This window comes from Marmota marmota, unplaced genomic scaffold, assembly GCF_001458135.2.
Source record: "Marmota marmota marmota unplaced genomic scaffold, marMar, whole genome shotgun sequence".
NCBI lineage: Eukaryota > Metazoa > Chordata > Mammalia > Rodentia > Sciuridae > Marmota > Marmota marmota.
In genome coordinates this window covers 5,695,525-5,715,936 of record NW_025999895.1, presented here as the reverse complement: position 1 = coordinate 5,715,936, position 20,412 = coordinate 5,695,525, and the positions used below count along the sequence as shown (strand labels likewise).

The window sequence follows — 20,412 nt, the reverse complement described above, 5'->3', positions numbered from 1 at the left end:
TTTTTTTTTTTTTTTTTTTTTTTTTTTTTTTTGTACTAGGGATGGAAATCTGGGTCTTGTGTATGCTAAGACAAGCACTTTACCACTAAGCTACATCCCCAGCCCTTTTATTTTGAGACAAGCTGGGCTCAAACTTGTGATCCTCCTGCCTCAGCCTTGCAGATAGCTGTGATTACAGACATGTGCCACCATATCAAGCTCCTATTTTCTATATACAAATGTGTAGTAGAAACATCTTCCACAGATGATATCCTGAAGAAAGAGTAAGGTCACAGGCATAAAGTTTGAAGGCATTTACCTAGTGTCTTTTACAAAATGTAAAAGAAGTGGCAAAATTATTTTTAGGTTCTTACATATGCCATGCTTCTATCAATATGGCAGCATAAACTAAAGAAAGCCGAGTTCATGTGTCTTCCCACCTTTTACCAGACATGAGTTAGGATGGATGATATCCCTCTAGAAGAAATTAATTTAGTTCAAAGAAGGAAAAGTGAATTAAAAATCCAGCATATCTATGAATACATGCCAAATTTCTCTAGTATTATAATTACTTAGCAATTTAACCTGTCATACCTATAAAAGCAAATTAATCACCCAAAAGACTAGACCAAAATATAATGTGCCTCAGGAAAAATGATGTCAAGAATCTTAGATGCAAAAGATGTTTAATCCTTTCACAAATCTGATTACCACAGTCATATTAAACACTGTTAAATCTTGAAATAATGTTGTATTGTTATGGGAGACTGAAGTATGAAGCGAACATGATCTGCCCTATTAAATATTCTAGCTGGGGATTATGGGCCATTCTCATTTAACTTTAAGTAGGTAACCACTGTTAGTCCCTTTGGACAATAGAGCAACATGTACCAAAAGCCTCCCTTGAAATTATAAACTAAATTATCAGAAACAAGGAAAATATCTAGCAATAGGGAAATATGTAAGTCAATTATAGAGTATTATCTAAATGTATTATGTCACAACATAGCAAAACAAATGAGGAAAATAGCAACATATTATAATATTTTAAGTCCACTAATAATTATAGAATAAAAATGCGTGCAGTGATAAAACTTAGATCTGAAATAGTAAAAGTAATGAAGTGAAAGGATTTACACAGAATTGAGTTTCCCATCCTTGTCTACTAATGTGTCAAAGTAAATGTTAATGTGAAATGGAATAGTATTGTTAATAAAATAATCTGAATATATTATTGTCTCCTCACATTCCTTTTCAAATTATGTATAGCTATCTATAAAAATAAAGATCTATGAAATGACACAGAGACATGAAAGACAAATATACCCCAAAATGCATATTCTTTCAATAAATCCTAATTTCAAGGTCCAAACTACTTTCCCTCTCATTTTAAACTACATCAATGATTTTTGTATTTTTCAAAAAGAAATGTTTACAAAAAGCTTTTGCCATTTTGCCAAATCTAGATATTAGAAGCTCATTGTTAAACTGAATATTAAATGAGTTGAGGGGCTAGAGATGTAGCTTAGTGGTAGAGCACTTGCCTAGCCTGAGTGATATCCTGGGTTCAATCCTTACTACTACCAAAAAAAAAAAGGTTTTAAAACAAAAGCCATTGTTAAGGTAAGGTGGGAAACTTACTGCTAGTAATCAGTACTATTTTGATAAAATTGTTAGGTCAGAAAATACAGGAACTGCTGAACTGCTATTAGAAATGGAACCAAGGTAAACTCTAAGCTCTCCTGCAAAGTAAAAGTTAAGAAGCAAACATACTGAAGCATTATTTATAGCATCCTTAAAATGTTAAAGAGCTGTTCAGAGGAAACGTGCTATTTCTCAATTTTGAAACCCGAGAGAATGTTCTCCCAGGGGTCCTCAATGAGCTCACTTGTAGATAATGAAGAGTCCTTCATGTTCTCACCATAATGAGCTTTTCCAAGGCTGTTTTTTATACACCCTCACTGTTGACCAGCAGCATAATCCCCAAGCTACACTCAGACAAAAAACTTTACATCCCCCCACAGGACTCTGAGTAGGTGTGAGTCTCTCTGCCTTTTGGTTTAATCCTGAGTGATTTACAAATGTGTTAAGAATGGAGAAGAAATCAGGCATGGTAGTGGTAGTGCACACCTGTAATCCCAGTGGCTCAGGAGGCTGAGGCAGGAGGATCAAGAAATAAAATACAAAATAGGCTGGGAATGTGGCTCAGTGGTTAAGTGTCTGAGTTCAAACCCCAGTACCAAAAAAAAAAAAACAAAAAACCCAAGTCTCATCTTTCAGACACTCTTCCATGGACTTTCTGCTGCTATCTGGGACAGGGATGTTTGGTACTGGGGATTGAACCCAGGGGGTACTCTACCCCTGAGCTATATCCCCAGTCCTTTAATTTTTTTGAGAAAAGATCTTGCTAAATTGCTGAGGTTGGCCTTAAACATCCGATTCTCCTGCCTTAGCCTCCTGAATTGATGGGATTACAGACATGTGCCACTGTGCCTAGTTGGGACAGGGTTTAAACAGTCGTGAACTTGAGGTAATAGCAGACAAGCACTTGCCAGTTTTATGGGTAATCTCTTGGGACTTGAAAATTCTTTGACTGACCACCTCTTATCAAAGTTGTAAACTTGAACAACATTTAAAAAGCTAATAACAGCTAGCAACTACTGTCTACTTTATGCCAGTCACTGCTTTAATTACACTAACATATTAGCTCTTTTAATCTTCACTATGACCCTAGGAAGAAAGGTGTTATTGTTCCCATTTTACAGATGGGAGGATCCAAAAAAAAAAAAAAAAGATGTTAACTACCCAAGATCACTGTTTTAATCAGTTTTTCTTCCTGCTGAGACCAAAAGACCCAATAAGAACAGAATTAGAGGAGGAAAAGTTTATCTTGGAGCTGAGTTTCAGAGGTCTCAGTCCACAGACAGCCGGTTCCATTCCTTGGGGTGCAAAATGAGGCAGAACATCATGGCGGAAAGCTGTGCCTAAGGAAAGCTGCTAGGAATGTGGCACCCAGGAAGTCAAAAAGAGAGCTCTGCTCAACAAGGACAAAACACAAACCTCAAAGGCAGGCTCCCAATGACCTACCTCCTTCAGCCATGCCTACAGTTTGAGCATTTGAGGGACACCTCACATCTAAACAATCATAATGTCACATCTGCCAGGAGAAGAGTTGGGATTTAAAGCACATCTAGGCAGGAGACTGTTTCTTTATACTATCACTACTACAGGTGTCTGTCATTTCAAATCCCAGAGATGGTGAAATTAAGGAAGTATCTACCAAAAGGACCAAATTTCCCTCAAAAAGTCATTTGAGGTTACTTTAAAAAATATTTCAGAATTTTATGATACTAAGAATGGCCACAGTGAACTTTAGCCTAAAAGATTTAAAATCAAGTCAAACCCCAGCCAAGCACGGTGGCACATGCCTATAATCCCAGCAGCTCGGGAGGCTGAGGCAGGAAGATCGTGAGTTCAAAGCCAGTCTCAGCAACAGTGAGGTTGCTAAACAATTTAGTGAGACTCTTGTCTCTAAATAAAATACAAAATAGGGATGGTATGTGGCTCAATGGTCGAGTGCCCCTGAATTCAATCCCTGGCATCTTCCCACCTCACCCCTCAGAAAAGAAAAGAAACAAAACAATCTCTGAGCACAGCACTTTAATTTCCTGGGCTACTCTTCGGGTAAACTAGGGTGCAAAATACTAACTACTGGGAGCTGGGGTTGTGGTTCAGTGGTAGAGCACTTGCCTGAGAATTGAACCCAGTGTGAGGCACTGGTAGAGCGCTTGCCCAGCATGTGTGAGGCACTGGGTTTATTCTCAGCACCACATATAAATAAATGAACAAAATAAAGGCCCATCAACATCTTAAAAAATATTTTTTTAAAAATTTACTATTTACTATTTGAATATAACTCTATTGTTTTAATAAAACTGATACACGTGTTCCAAAGTAAAGTAACAAGCCAGATGTGGTGATGCACAAACATAATTCCAGCTATTAAGGAGCCTGAGGAAGGAATATTGCAAATTCAAGGCTAGCCTGGGCAACTTAGCAGGATTCTACTCAAAAAAATAAAATAAAATAAAAAGGGGGCTTAGAGATGTAGCTCAGTGATAGACTACTTGCACTGGGTTTGATACCCAGTAGCACAAAAAAATAATAAAGGGCTAGAGATATAGCTCAGTGACAGAACACTTGCCTAACATGTGTTAGGCCCTAGATCCAATCTTCAATCCCACAATTAAAAAAAAAAAGGTAAAGTAACAAAGAAAGTACATAAAAATCACCTGAAATCCAGTTACTGGAAGCCAACAGCTACCTTCTGGGGACCATTTGGAAAAAAGTCTTTGTATGTAATAAGCAAAAATAAAAAGATAAAAAGATAACAATTTTTTGGGCTGGGGATGTGGCTCAAGCGGTAGCGCGCTCGCCTGGCATGCGTGCGGCCCGGGTTCGATCCTCAGCACCACATACAAAGATGTTGTGTCCGCCGAAAACTAAAAATAAATATTAAAAAAAAATTTTTTTTCTTTAAAAAAAAAAAAAGATAACAATTTTCCTAAATGGACTCTTTATCTCATTTGGCCTCATTTGTGTATAAAAAGTCTCTAAAAGGTAACGATTAAAACGGAATCAGGGCTGGGGATGTGGCTCAAGTGGTAGCGCTCGCCTGGCATGAGTACGGCCCGGGTTCGATCCTCAGCACCACATACAAACAAAGATGTTGTGTCTGCCGAAAACTGAAAAATAAATATTAAAATTCTCTCTCTCTCTCTCTCTTTAAAAAACAAAAAAACAAAAACAAACCACAGAATCAGTACTCCAACCAATTTCAGTTCTAACCCATGAACTGGGGCAAATTATCTAACCTAAACCTCAGGTTACTTACTAGTGAAGTGGGGATAACAGTATCTGCCTTTAGAGGGCTACTGTGAGGATTAAAAGTGAATGCAAGTAAAATACTTGCTTAGCATAAGGGTAAGCCTTCAATAAATTAGTTATATTATTATGTATTAAAAGAGGATCCATTTAAACCTTCCCTGTACAAATACAGACATTATTCTATGTTGACAGAATAGAACTTTATATCAACATTGCCTCCTTCATAGTATTTCACTTAATAGGTTCTGGAAACTACCTAAGTAAATACTGATAAAGGCTTAGAGTTTTATTTCGTTTTAGCTAATAAAGATGACCTCTTTTACACATTTTAACATTTCTGAAATGCATCCTACAATTGACAGAAGTTAATAATTGGCAGAAATTTTTTTCTTAGGTGGCACACAGATTCACTGAAACAAACATCCTTTATGTCTACATTTTTTAAAAACTTGGCTGATAATTTTTTAAGAATAAATTCTTTGGGCTGGGGCTATGGCTCAGTGGTAGAGCACTCTGCCTAGCACATGCGAGGCCCTGGATTCGATCCTTAGCACCACATAAAAATAAATGAAATAAAGGCATTGTGTCCAACTACAACTAAAATAAATAAATAAGAAGAAATTCTTTAAAAAGTATAATTGACAGATAGCTTTGTTCTGATATATGTCCCCCAGCTGCCATTGGGAGAGACTGTATTGGTACAACGTCCAAAGGCATGGGGCGGTGTTATCCATTTCCTCACACCCTAGCCAATAGAGGATGAGGCCCATCTTTATCTACTTTGCTAACCTCACACACAAAATGACCTCCTTTTATTTGCATTTCTTTTAGCATTGAAAGAAACTTATTTTAGGCAGGAAGTCCAATAAGTCACTCAGTAGAAGCAAGGAGGAGTGAACAAAACAGAACTACCGCTCCCCTGCATTTCTGGTACTAATGCCTGACAGTTGAGAGGAGCAGGAATGCACATCAGAGGGGGTACCACAGCCAGACCTAAGGTCAAACCCCAGCTTTGCCCCACGCTAGCCATATAAATCCGAGTGAGTCTTAACCTCTGAGCCTGTCCCTGAACCCATAAGATGGGGCTAACAGTGCGAGTCTTTCAGAGCCCAAGAAGACTAGGAGGGGCTGAGGCTGTGGCTCAGTGGTAGAATGCTTTCCTAGCACGTATGAGGCACTGGGTTCAATCCCCAGCACCAAGCAAGCAAGCAAATAAATAAATAAATAAATAGAGTTATGTTCATCTACAACTAAAAATATAACTAGGAATAAGGTATGAACCTACCAGCATATAATAAATATTCTATAAATGGCAGCTATTCCATGTGAACTTCAACCTATACTTTATGGTGGTAAATGTTCAAAGGAACACTGCATTTTCTTATTTATTTCTTTCTCCAAAAAAGGGAAGACTGATTGTCAGTCCCCTCAAAAGAGTCTTACACAGGAACTGAAAGCACATTCTCAGCACCTATTTGGAAACAGTCTGTTCCACTGATAAAATGAATATGATAAAAGACAAATTTATTTGCTTTGAGAGAATAGTAAACAACAAAACAACAAACTGTATTCATTCTTTTTTTTTTTTGGTACTGGGGATTGAACTCAGAGGCACTGAACCATTGAGCCACATCCCCAGCCCTATTTTGTATTTTATTTGGTGATAGGGTCTCACTGAATTGCTTAGCACCTACCTTGCTGAGTTGCTGAGGCTGGCTTTGAAATTGCAATCCTCCTGCCTCAGCCTCCTGAGCTGCTGGGTTTACAGGCGTGAGACACGGGGCCTAGCTGTATTCATTCTTAAAAACACCTCTGCTCTTTTTTCTTTCTTTCTTTCTTTCTTTCTTTTTGATACTGGAGATTGAACCCAGAGGCACTTTTACCACTGAGCCATATCCCCAGCCCTTTTTATTTTTTGAGAAGGATCTCACTAAGTTGTTGAAGCTGGCCTAGAACTTGTGATCCTCCTGCCTCAACCTCCTGAGTCCTTGAAATTATAGGCCTGTGCCATTGTGCCCAGCTCTACCTCTTATTTCTTTAGATTGGATAATTCAAATACCCAAAATGAGACTTGTACGCTGGAATTCAGGACTTAGAGCCATGATGAAAACTGTGACCAACCAAACCAGGGTTTGGTTTTTCAAGGATTATAATCAATGGTCATTCTTTTTACCCCACCCCACCCCCTTTTTTTAGGTAGTACTAGGGTTTGCACCCAGGGGCATTTAACCACTAAGCCACATCCCAGTCCTTTTTTTAAATTATTATTATTTTTCATTTATTTATTTTTTTCCAGTCCTCTTTTTAATTTTGAGACAGGGTCTCGTTAAGTTGTTGAGGCTCGTTTTGACCTTCTGCCTCAGCCTCCCAAAGAGCTGGGATTACAGGCATGCACAGCCACATTTGGCTTAAATGGTCATTCTTTATTCAGTTACACAGGAGACTTGTGCAAATGTCACTAGATGACAGGCAGAAATACCATTATTTTATTTTTTCTTTCAGCATCTCTGGAACCACTCCCCTCCTAGCTCACACCCTTATTACTGCAACATTCCAGACTCAGAGCTTTGAGCCTCCCTTTCTCCAATGCATTATGCACAGAGGACACTTTCATTAACAGCTAAAGACCTGAGGCTTCTTAAGGACCAAACCAAACTCTTGCTGGGTTTTTCTTACCTGGCTCCGATTCTACCTTCTTTTCTAATATTCACCATCTAGACCCTTATTCTGTCCTCTCCATCTCAATCACAACATGCAACTTCCCCTACATGACTCCCTGCTTGCTGAATGTCCCTTGTTCTCTTAACCCGTACTTTTCATCTCCCAAGGTAGAGTCTGAATCCCAACCCTTGCACACATCTTCATTTGATATCAGCTCTTACTAATTTCTTCCTTTCCTGAATTACTCTAGCAATTAGTGTGCAACTCAACTCCAGCATTCCACCAAACATAGGTTCACTACTGAGAATTAATAGTTGTGTGATCTTGGACAGATCATTTAACCTCTATGAAGCATAATTTCTTCATCTATAAAATAATAAAGAGTTTAAGTTACGAGATTTTAAAAGATCTTTCCTGTTCTACAAATCCTGTAAGTTAATATACTACCTGGTACCGTTTCATGTATTAATCTTACTCATTTCTCTTATAAGAATTTAGAACTGCTGAAGGGAGAAAGGACATCTTAATTTCTTCCCCAACTCTCAAAGCAACTGCTCCCAGGATCTAGCTCAAGGAGGTACTCGGTAAGTATGACACTGAAATAGGCCAAGCAGCACCTGCAAAGAGCCCAAAGTGAACATGGGACCTATTTCTCGAGTAGTTCAGGAAGCCAATAAGGGTAGTGAGTGACAGCAGGAGAAGGCGCACAGATTATCAGAGCAGGGCTGGATCTCATCCAGAGCTGAAGAAAGTAAGCAGCTAGCTCTACGCTGGAATGAGCACAAGTCTGAAAGCTTAAAATGGCCTTCTGATTCCTATGCAGCACTGTTTGAAGCAGGTAACATATGCCCCTACACAGCAACTGTAACTTTGAATTCAATTCAGGCAGTTTCATGTGACCTAGTGCAGACTACTCAGGGTTTTTTGTTTTGTTGTTGTCGTTTTGGTGCTTGGGATTGAACCCAGGGCCTTGTAGAATGCTAGGCAAGCATTCTACCACTGAGCTACATCCCCAGCCCCTTACTCAGGGGTCTTGTCAGCAAAGAACCTCAGAGACTATCACAAGCCTGCACTACTGTAATGGGGAAACTTAAGTGCATCTCAGCCTTGCAAGGCCTGAAGCAAGAAAAGAGCAAGTGCTTCCATTTTTAAGGCCCACTGCCCTTCCCTTCCCAAGAAATGCAAGCTTATATAAAAGGGACAACACAGATATATTAAAGCATTCAGTTCTAATTTAGGCTTCCAGTAAAATACTTTTAAAAAAATGTTTTTTAATTATACATGGACACAATATCTTTATTTTATGTGGTGCTGAGAATCAAACCCAGTGCCTCACATGTGTGAGGCAAGCACTCTGACATTGAGCTACAACCCCAGTCCTCCAGTAAAATGTTTTTATTTCTTTCTTTTCTCAGGGCAGCAGGTCAATGTACATATATAAAGCAAAGAAGGAATCTGTTGATAGGAGTCCTTCCTAACTAAAAGTTAACCAAGAACTTCAAGATAGCGAGAAGATGTAATCTTTAACTCTAATCAGAGGCACAGGGCAAAGCCCCCATCTATTTCATTATATTGAAATGAACTACATTCAACTCATATGTACATGTCTTCTTTGTCAAGGAGGGCAGATATAGCCCTATTTCAATCCAAGTTAAACTGGTCAATGCTGTTCTAGTCACTTTGAAACATGTTTTGGTTCACAACTAACATCCTAACATCCTAAAAAGAGTTCTCAAATGATATCAAAGCCAGTCAAATGAAGCCAGTTTACTCCTTTAAGAATCAAATTAGGAAAACTGTTGTTTTGTTGCTTCACTAACCTCACTTATGACAAAGCACATCCCTCCTCTTCACTCAGCTGTTTCAATTATGAGACAAAGGGCAACTACTATATGGACACTTTTTTTTTTTTTTTGAGTAAAGTCACAAGATTATTAAGAAACAGCTAATGGCCACTGTTCAAAAGCAATAATGGCATTATGATTTCATATCCCAGTTATCTACCAAATTGGAAAGAATCAAGTATATGTATTTTAGTAAATGTAAGCCCTCTGAATCACTTTCTTCTCCATCATAAAAGTTTGGCCAGGTGCAGTGGCCACATCTGAAATACCAACTACTTAGGAGGCTGAGGCCTTAGGCTCACAAATTGCCTTAGCAACTTAGCAAGACTCTCGGCAATTTATTGAGACCCTGTCTTTAAAAAAAAAAAGAAAAGAAAATCTTCTGGAAGGAAAGATTTAAGGTAAAGAACTTATAACTGCTTATGGTCTAGAACAAACTTCAGAGACAGTAATCAGGGAACGTTATAGTCCAAAAAGACGTCAAATCCCTGTGTTTTGTTTGAATTTGATTTAGTGCCAAATATGCAATGGGATAGACTTAGAGAAAAATATAAACTATCAGCCTTCCAGTGGATTGATGGAGAAATCTATTTGTTAAAAAAGTTTCAAAAAGGGTTTTGCACAGGGTACAAAGGTGTGTACTTGAGTAGTCAGTCTCATTTTATTATAAGTGGGTTATCGGCTAGAAATAGTAATCACCCACAAAAACATCAAATTATCTCTGTACACCAATGACATGGAGTGATGTGTCAAGGTGCCTTTGCTCTGCTTCCAGCTCTCTAAGAAAATAAGAAGGTCTCATTCTGCAGGCGTTCTGACAAACACTACGGACTTTAAGAACACCTGAAGAGCTAGATGTCAAAACAAAGCTTTCTTCTCCCTTCAGGGCTTTTCATATCACCTTCTACAAAGATTAACCTATATTTCTAACATTAGAAAACTGCTGTGCAGGCAACTACAGAGTAGAATTCCATGCCTTAGGCATTGGGAGCAAAATAGCAACTATCAATATGCCCACATAACTGAAGAAAAAAAAAATCATGAATCTTTCTATGCAGCTGTTTCTGTAAATCACATTTTCACTTACTTCCTCTATAAATTCTAAGAATTTCATTCAAGGGTAGAAAACAAAAAGCTGGCAAATTCTGACAATCAGACTAAGGCTCAGAGGAAAGAATGTCACCACTTGAGACACAGTCAACACTCACACATTAAACTTCAGCTTTTCTCATTTAAAGTCAACACATTCTTTGACAATACTCACCTCTGTAAAGATAAATTGCATATCCAAAAAGGCAAATGCTCCAGTCAATTAGGTAAACAACATAATTAACATGTGTCAGGTGGGGAGCAAATGCTCAATGTAAATAGTGAGACTCAAAATAAGCTACAAATGTGAAGCTATTTCAAAACTATCAGCAGATTTCTTTTTGCAATTAGAGTTTAATAAGGGGTAACTGCTCCTCAACTTTCTCTTAAGAAAATTGAAATCTGACTTGTACAATGAAAGTTGAACCCTATTATATACAACTCCATTAGATTTTTTCATAAAGAATAAAAATACATCTAGGTTCTTTAATGAGTTTTGGCAAATACTTCTAACAACCTCTAAACTGGGAAAAATCAATCTCTAACCTACCAAGATATTACAAAATTTAAAACCCTTTGGCTATGTAAAATAAGACTAATGGAATACTTTTACAAAAAATACTTCAAGTTTAGGTGTTCAAAAAATTTTCTGATTTTTTTATAAACTCTACAATGTAAATCAATCTACTCATGTCCTTCCTTTCTACAATCATATTACTCATACTTTTCTTGAAATTTTGGCAGTATCAACAAGCAGAACTACTCAAGGTAACCACACAAAGGCAGTTAAAGACCACACATCACACCAACTCTTAAGACACATTTAATATTCAACTCAGCGCCTATTGCAAGCTATCCTGATCAAACCTAATGGTATATGATAAAAGTGTGCCACGAAAGAACAAGCACAGCTTCTTTGTGTGTAATCACAGCAAAGAAGGTAGCTGAACACAAGGAGAGGCAACCTCAGCATCGTGCTTGGCATCAACACTTACCTTGAGGATGTCCCCCCTTTTGAAGCTCAGCTCATCGTCTGCAGTGGCTTTGAAGTCATATTTGGCGATGGCTTCCATTCTGAGCGCTGCTCAGTGCTCAGCAGCCTGAAGCAGGGGGGGAAGGGAGTCTTCCCTGCTGAAGCAACCCAGCCCTCTGGGCTCAGCCTCGCTTCTGGTCTGGGAATACTCCAGCACGCTGAGAAGCACAATGCCACCCTGAATCAGAAGAGGAACGACTGAGAAGTGGCCAGGATCCACGGCAGCCCCGCCCTGCCAATCGACCTGCAGTCCCAGCCCCCACGCCCCCTGGCTTGCAAGGTTCAGCCCTCCTCCTCCCTTCCAGGCAACAGCCCTGCTCTTCTTCTTCCTCTTTTTAGCCTCAGCCCCAGGCAACTGACAAGCCTAGCGGCCAATGGCGGCAGCTGCTTGCGCTATTCCAGAACACACTTCCTCTTCCTTCCCACTGGGTGTGCGCGCCGTGCAGGAACCGGCTGGAGTCCCGTTCAGTCTCCGCCTTTCCTCCTGAACCCCTCATACCTCTCTGGCACCCAATGCTGTCCACTGAAAGAAAGACCCCACCCTGGGGACAGCACCCCACTCTTCTTGGTTAAATAGGCCTACTTCCCTCCTTTCCTGCCAATGCTTCAAGGCTTCCTGGGAGCACTAGCTCCCCTACTCCACAGCCAAAAGCAAGCCATGCATGCTGCGGTCGAGCTGCTTTACTCTTCATGAAACTAACTCTTATCTGCTCTCAAGAAAGCGAGAGAAAGTGAAACTAGACATGCCTTTTTAGTCCCAATTACCACCAAGAATTCTGGTGGCCTTCCCCCACCACATATGAACTGATCGGCATGCTCAGGCCACCAGAGAAAGATACTCCGGATCGCTCTTTGTTGGTGGAGATCTGTCCTTGCTTAAGGCTCCCTTTCCCCTGAAGATTCCCAGAACTGTGGAGTCCCCACCAGTCTTTGAACTAGATGACCAAGGTTCAGCATTCCAGAAGTAGCCTCCACATTACTTCTAATTAGCCTAAACAGCAGAGCTAAAGTCTTAATCTACAATTGAAAGGAACCCTTTTTGTGTGTGCATGGGGCGGGTGGTTACTGGGGATTGAACCCAGGGGCCCTCTGCCTCTATGACGTGGTGTCCCTAAATTACCCAGGCTGGCTTCAAACTTGTGATCCTCCTGCCTCAACAGGGATTACAGGTTTGTACTCCATGCCAAGCAAAAGGAATCCCGTTAAAAAAAAAAAAAAAAGAGCTGCCAAGCATCTAATGTGGGGAAAGAAAGTACAGTCAGAAGGTCAGACTGAAGACCCACACAGTTACTCTGAGCACAGCTTTTCTCAGAGCCAGAAAAGTACTAAACACAGTGTACCAGGCAAAGGTGAACTGGGGTCAGTGCAATCACTGCTTTAGTGGAAGAGTCTCCCACCACAAAAAAGGATACAACCTTAACCTTTGCATACCTAAAGGCAAATGAAATCCCATTCTTGTTTGCTCAGCCACTGTTTTCATACACACTAAACAAAAGCAGAAAATAACAAAGGCACTGGCAGAATGGAGACTGATTATTTACAGTGGCACCTTTCTGCTAGATAATTACCATCTAGCAGCTCATGTGAGGGGTAGGAGAGATTATTCTTTTATCCTAAAGCTAACCATTGGGGCATTAATCAAATATAGCTTCAAAGGACTAAGCAGGAAACCAGATGGAAATATTCAGCTCAGACTGAGAGGATTAAAGAAATCACCTGTTAAAAAGTCTTTCAGGCTAATTCTGAAAGCCAAACATTCTGCTGCAGGTAACTAATAAACCAAACCACTACCTTCCAGGTCATACCTAAGACATTCTATGTGGTGCTGGCTCTAAAAGAGGTAAGTAAAGGAAAGCTACAGCAAACATAAATATTTTAAAAATACTAAGATTTATCTTTGTGTATCTAAATGCCCTTCACTTACACTCTGTAGTTATTTTTATCAAATTAGTCCATATATAATTTTTTTTAAAGAGAGAGAATTTTTTAATATTTATCTTTTGGTTTTCGGTGGACACAACATCTTTATTTTATTTTATTTTTTATGTGGTGCTGAGGATCGAACTCAGAGCATGCCAGGCGAGCGCACTACCGCTTGAGCCCCAGCCCTCCATATATAACTTTAAAAACCAGAGTATATCTTCCATTGCCTACTTATTTTAACAGGTCCTCAGGGCTAATTGAGGAGCCTATATGCATCAATGATGGAAAGCTGAAGAAGAATGGAACAAATCTGAAAAAACAAGGAGTTTTATTTTTTAAAACAGAAACCACACAAACTCAAAGCACTGTCACTGTCAAGGTACCATGTAATATAGGGCATAAACTTTTACCTGCATCATAGTTGAATAGCAGGAACATAAAAAACAAGATGGTTCTCAACACCTACCTACTCAATTCATCTGCCACAGGTTACTGAGTGAAAGCTTTGAAAGACTAACACTCCTCAAAATTATAATTATTCAAGTAATCACTCAAGTAAATTGTTTTGTGAAACAGTTCATAGAAAATTAATACTTACAAGGCTGTGCCAAATAAAATTTAGCATCGCATTTGCAAAACTTGGAAAGGTCAGCTTATTAGGGTATCCAAAGAAAAGGAATTCTATCCCATACATAACACTAATGTCTAAAAGTAACAAATCTGAAGGAAGACACAATTTTTTAAATAAATTTCCCCCTTTTGTGGTATGATTCGAATTGAACCCAAGACATTAAGCATGCACTCTACCACTGAGCTAAACCCTAACCTCCACACAGATGCTGCTGTTCTCCCCAAGAAAATGAAGTAGCAATACACTTAACACTGTTGCCTGACCAGAGCATCTCTAAACTGTTAGCACACACTCTACAGCTCATTACACTCAGTGAATTTTATTTTTTTGGATACTGGGGATTGAACTCAGGGCCTCATACATTTTCATTTTTTACTCTGAGGCAGGGTCTTGCAAAGTTTCCCAGGCTAGTAGCCTCCCAAGCAGCTGGAATTACGGGTGTGCACCACACCAGGCATTCACAGAATTTAAATAAAGTATAACTAATTGTTCAAAGGATGTGCCCTATATCTGAAAATGGAGTTCCCTAAAATGCAGTATCCTATTGTCTTTCTTCTGTTTATTTCTCTTCTTCCCCAAATTCACAGAAAATATATCACAATGGGACAGTATAATGTTGAGTTTGCGTAGTCTGTCCAGAGGCAGGCTAACTGTTATTCATTTAAGTAATGACCCTGCCAATCATAGCAATAATTTAGGAAAGCCTTTTAAATAAGTCCGTTTTCTAATCTGTAAAATGGGATAATAGCTGCCTTTAAGATTCACTGAGCATTAAATTAGATAACATATGCAAAGTGCTTTGGTCAGAGCCTAATGTATAACACCACTCAATACAAGCTAAAAATGTTACTTTAAAACACATAAAAGGAAATGCAATGTGCTGGGGATATACTCAGTGGTAGAATATTTGCCTAGCTTACTCAAGGCCCTATGTTTGATTCCCAGCACTACCCCCTAAAAAAAAAAAAAAAAAAGAAATGTAAATTAAAACAAATTAAATTTCATGTATGAATCAGCTTTTTTTTTTTTGTACTGGGTCTTAAACTTAGGGATGCTCTACCACTGAGCAGCATCCCAAAACCTTTTTATTTTGAGAGAGTCTAAGCTGGCCTTAACCTCCTGCTCAGCCTCCCCAGTTGTTGGGATTACCGATGTGTGCCACCACACCTAGCTATATATTTTAAAGACTTATAATATCCAGTCTTTGTATACTTTGGGTAAAGAGGCTCTCTACCCTATCATATGTTACTCATTCAACACTGAAAAGTTACTACTATCTGCTAGATTTAGCTTGGTATATATAAAACTATCAGAGTCCACATTCTAGCTGAGAATTAATTAGCTCAATATTTTTGGTGAGAGTAATTTGGTACTACAACAATTTTAAAATACATACTCTGATTAAGCAATTCCACTTCCCTGATTTATTTTACTAAAATAGTGGCACAAAATACAATGTGCAAAATACATATACTTGATCAATATCCATGAATTTACCTAGGGGATATCTTTCTATATAGTGGGAAGGTATGTTATCAAGTTTAAAAAAACTGCAGAAAAATTAGTTTATCCCATTTCCATAAAGCAAAATAATCTACCCGTATATATTTTTAAAAAGATAGAAAGCTACCTAGGAATGAGATCACAGAATATTCTTACTTTCTGCACAATACACCTCAGTGATATTCTGTTTTTACACTAAAAATGTATTACTTTTTTTTTATTTTGAGAGCTATATAGTTATACACAATAGCTGGATTCATCCTGACAAACAGTTCATGATCTCCCTTTTTTCCCCTCCTCTCTCATTATCCTTCATGTATTTCTTTTGTTGTTGGAACACAAACCAAAAAGCTTACAGATTCTCTGCAGTAGACCTGGATTAACTATCACTTTACCACATACATATAAACTGAGTGACACTGGAGAAATAACCTGGGGGTGGGGAGCTGTGAAACCAAGAGCTCTTAAGGTAGTGAATGGCCAAAGATTGAAGTTCTCCACACGACGTCAGTCTCTCTCTTCAGGGAAAAATTAAGTGAAACCTGAAAATTCACAATTTAAAAATTGTGAACCTGAAGTAAAACCTGAAATTTCACAATTTAAAAAATTGTGAAAATTCCTGAAGAGAGAAAATTTGACCATTCAAAATCATGACAGAAACCATGACTGGTGATGAGGAAAAGTAAATAAATGTCTCAAAGTTTAAAAAAAAAGTGCATGCTGCAAATGGCTTGGCAGAGTCTCTAGCAAAACGAGATGTTAACACCATCAAATACTGGTCAACATGTTGTAAAAGTAAATCTAGAACTTGCTTCTACAAATGTAGACTCAGAAGGACCTTCTGGTAGGCAAATGAATGGTCATTAAGTATAAACTTAGGAATGATGAGGAAGCTCGGTGATAGAACACTTATACATTCAAGGCCAAATTCAATCCACAGCACACAGACAAAAAAAAAAAAAAAAGGAATTAACTTAATGGTAAATCAATCCATATCACAGTCCTAAGAGTGATCAAAAATTAAACATAGGGCTGGGATTGTAGCTCAGTGGTAAAGTGCTTGCTTAGCAAGGGTGAGGCACTGGGTTCGATCCTCAGCACCACATTAAACAAATAAACAAAAAACAGATAAATTAAACATATAGGGGCTGGGTTTATGGCTCAGTGGTAGAGCACTTTCCTAGCATGTATGAGGCACTGGGTTGGATTCTCAGCACCAAATATAAATAAATAAAATAAAGGTCCATGGACAACTAAAAAAAATTTTACAAAACTGTAGTTTAAAAACAATTAAACATATAAATCTGATTATACAGCCAGGCACTATCTGTAGTCTTAGCTGCTCAGGAGGCTAAGAAGGAGGACCAAAAGTTCAAGGCCAGCCAGGGTAACTTAGCAAGACCTGATTCAAAAAACAATATAAAAAAGTCAGGGGTGTAGCTCAGTGGCAAAGCACCCCTGAGTTCAATTCCCAGTATGGGGAAGAAACAACCACTAATCACACCTAGAGTCAGTTATATTAAGATATTCTAAATATTTACTTCAAATATAGAGAAAATGTCATTTTAAGTCTCACACCAGTTTATTTATTTTTGTGACACTAGGGTTTGAACCCAAGCAACCCTCATGTATGCTAGGCAAGCACTCTACCACTGAGTTACACCTCCAGGCCCCAGGTCTTATTATTTTATGACTGCATTCTGTAAGTATTGGTTCTTGGACCTTCTGCATTGAAATCATTCCATTCAGAGACTGATTCACTATGAGTTGCTTACTGGTATTCAGCTGAAACCTAATTTTAAAAAGATCCCCAGGTAGCCAGGCACAGTGGTGCATACCTATAATCCCAGCAACTTGGGAGGCTGAGGCAGGAGGATCACAAGGGCTCAGGATACAGCAGCGCCCCTGGGTCCAAGCCTGGGGTGGGGGGGAATGGATGGATCCCCAGGTGATTCTTATGCATATAATTTTTTTTCCAGTGTTGGAGACTGAACACAGAGCCTCATGGTAGGCAAGCATTCTATCACTGAGCTATCTCTCCAGCTCTTTTTATTTTGAGACAGGGTCTCACTAAGTTGCTGAGGCTGGCCTCAGACTTGTGATCCTCCTGCCTCAACTCCTGAATATCTGGGATAACAGGTGTGCATCACCACGCCTGGTTTATGCATATAAATTTTAAAAATCACTGCTATACTATAAAGGTGATATAAACAAAAATTTTGATTTGCATTCCAGAAAATGCACTTTAATTAAGAATAACTAATAGGGACTGGGGCTGGGGCTCAGTGGCAGAGCGCTCGCCTAGCATGTGTGAGGCACCGGGTTCGATCCTCAGCACCACATACACACATACATAAATAAATAAATAAATATTAAAAAAAATAAAGGTGTTGAGTCCATCTAAAAACTAAAACATTAAAAAAAAAGAATAATAATTTTTCTCAGGAGAGCATGGTGGCTCTCCACCCTGTACTACTCAATTTCTTCAAACTCTATTGCTCTTTTGCTTTATGTAACAATTACAACTGCTGCTGAACACATGGAACATAAGTACCATTTGGGGGGGAATTTTTCTAAGTACCATTAACAAGCAGAACTTAAAACCCAGCAATTCTCTCAAATCAAAATAACCAACTGAAAAAGTACACCCCAAGCATTTAAATGCTTGCACTTGTGTCAAAAAAGTTGATTATAGGGGCTGGGATTTTGGCTCAGCGGTAGTGCGCTCGCCTAGCACAGGCGGGACCCAGGTTCAATCCTCAGCACCACATAAAAATAAAGGCATTGTGTTGTGTCCATCTACACCTAAAAATAAATATTAAAAAAAATAAAGATATTGTGTCTACCTAAAACTAAAAAATAAATATTAAAAAAAAATTTTTTAAAGTTGATTATAAGAATTAACTTTTTAAAAAAATCTCGGGATTAGAAAAATTTTAAACATAGGAAGGGGCAAGTAAGGTGTTTCCTCTTCTTTTTTAGTTGTTGATGGACACAATACCTTTATTTTATTTGTTTATTTTTATATGGTGCTGGGGATTGAACCAAGTGCTTCACTCATACTAGGCAAGTGCTCTACCATTGAGCTACAACCCTGCCCCCTAAGGTATTTCTTTCTATCAAAAACAAATGTGGGCCAGATGCAGTGGCACATGCCTATAATTTCAGCAAATTGGAGGGTGAGGCAAGGAGGCCAACTTCAGAATTAGTGAGACCCTGTCTCAAAAATAAAAAAGGACTGGGGGCTGGGCGTGGTGCGCACATCTATAATCCCAGTAGGCTCCAGAGGCTGAAGCAGGAGGATCATATTCAAAGCCAGCCTCAGCAAAAATGAGTCACTAAGCAGCTCATGAGACCCTGTGGAGACCTTATCTCTAACTAAAATACAAAATAGGGGGCTGGAGTTGTGGTTCAGTGGTAGAGCACTTGCCTAGCATGTGTGAGTCCCTGGGTTCAATTCTCAGCACCACATATAAATAAATGAATAAAATAAAAGTCCATCAACATCTTAAAAAAAAAAACATTAAAATAATACAAAATAGGGCTGAGGATGTGGCTCAGTGGCAGAGTTTCCCTGGGTTCAACTCCCCAAACAACAACAAAACAGGGGCTAAGGTGTAGGTCAACCATAGGAGGTCCTGTGTTGGATTCCCCAAACAAAACAAACAAAAGCCAATTATAACATGTTGAGAAAGATCCTTAAGGTAAAAAGGAAAAAAAAAAAAAAACTGATAGGGGCTGGGGTTGTGCTCAGTGGTAGAGCGCTCGCTCCACTCTCACACGTGTGAGACCCTGGATTCGATCCTGAGCACCACATAAAAATAAATAAGCAAAATTTACAAAATAAAGATATTGTACCCATGTATAACTAAAAAAAAAATTTTTAACTGATAAAGAATAAATGTGTACTATTACAAAGAGCAGAGGTTTAAATCATCAGTGAAATAAGTTTGTTCCCTTAAAATTTTCAGGTTATCTTCATTTGATTTTAGTATAGATCTATAGTTGATTTTCATTTTTGAACATTAACTACCTTTGGAAAAGGAAGTCCTAAAGGCCCCAAACTGACTCAATCTTCCTTACTAATACAAAAAAGACAGGAAGAAAACGTAAGGAGGAACAGAAGCATGTTCTTAATGTGAAGGAAGAAAAATAACTAAAACACAAATAAGCAAACTACACTTGTGACCAGGTTAGCAGTATTGATTACTTATGGATAAACTGAATCCCAGTTCCCAGGGAGAGAATCGAAGTCTGGCACAGCTCTCTAGCAACCCTTCTGGCTAGCTGAAGGAACACAGTGGGCGCTTAAAAAGTAAAGGAATAACAGCAGGATAGAGGATATCTCCCCGAAAATGCAAGGAGAATCTTGTAAGGAGGGAGAAAACGAGCAGCGCCAAAGGTCAGAAACTTCTAAAAATTATGCCTCAGAAGACAGCAAGGAGGAAGGGGAAGTAGCTTAGAAAAAAAAGGGGGGGGAGGGGGACAATGACTAGCGTTACAAAAGCAAGCATTTCGTGTCCCCAGTGGGATAGAGGCAGGGGGAAGGCAATAACGGGGGAAGTACAACGTGAAAAAGGGGTAGGAAAGCCAAAATAGACTAAAGTGAATTTCTCTCGTGTTCTCTTTTCGGAGTGTCAACAGTACCAAAAGACAGACCACAAGTGCACTTCAACTCCTGTGCAAATTGCACTTTTATAGCATCTGAAGCCAGCCTAGAACACTCTCCAAACAAGCCTTAACTCATCGGGCTTACAATCATGTACGTATAAGGACAGCCTTGCAAACAAGCATTCCCAACGCCTTCTCGCTCAGAAATCTTTTCCTTCGAGCATTCCAACCTGCTGCTCCTTATTTTGACA

The 20,412-nt window shown here is 38.9% G+C and overlaps 1 protein-coding gene across 1 annotated transcript in view; it reads right to left on the bottom strand.

The window, feature by feature from the left end:
* Positions 1–11,798, bottom strand: part of Grb2 (growth factor receptor bound protein 2) — a 58,988-nt gene extending 47,190 nt beyond the window's left edge. Inside the window, exon 1 of the mRNA XM_015504197.2 lies at positions 11,456–11,798. Coding sequence (XP_015359683.1) covers positions 11,456–11,533 — 78 coding nt within the window. The 5' untranslated portion in view covers positions 11,534–11,798. The remainder of the gene's footprint in view (positions 1–11,455) is intronic.
* Positions 11,799–20,412: the final 8,614 nt, after the last annotated feature.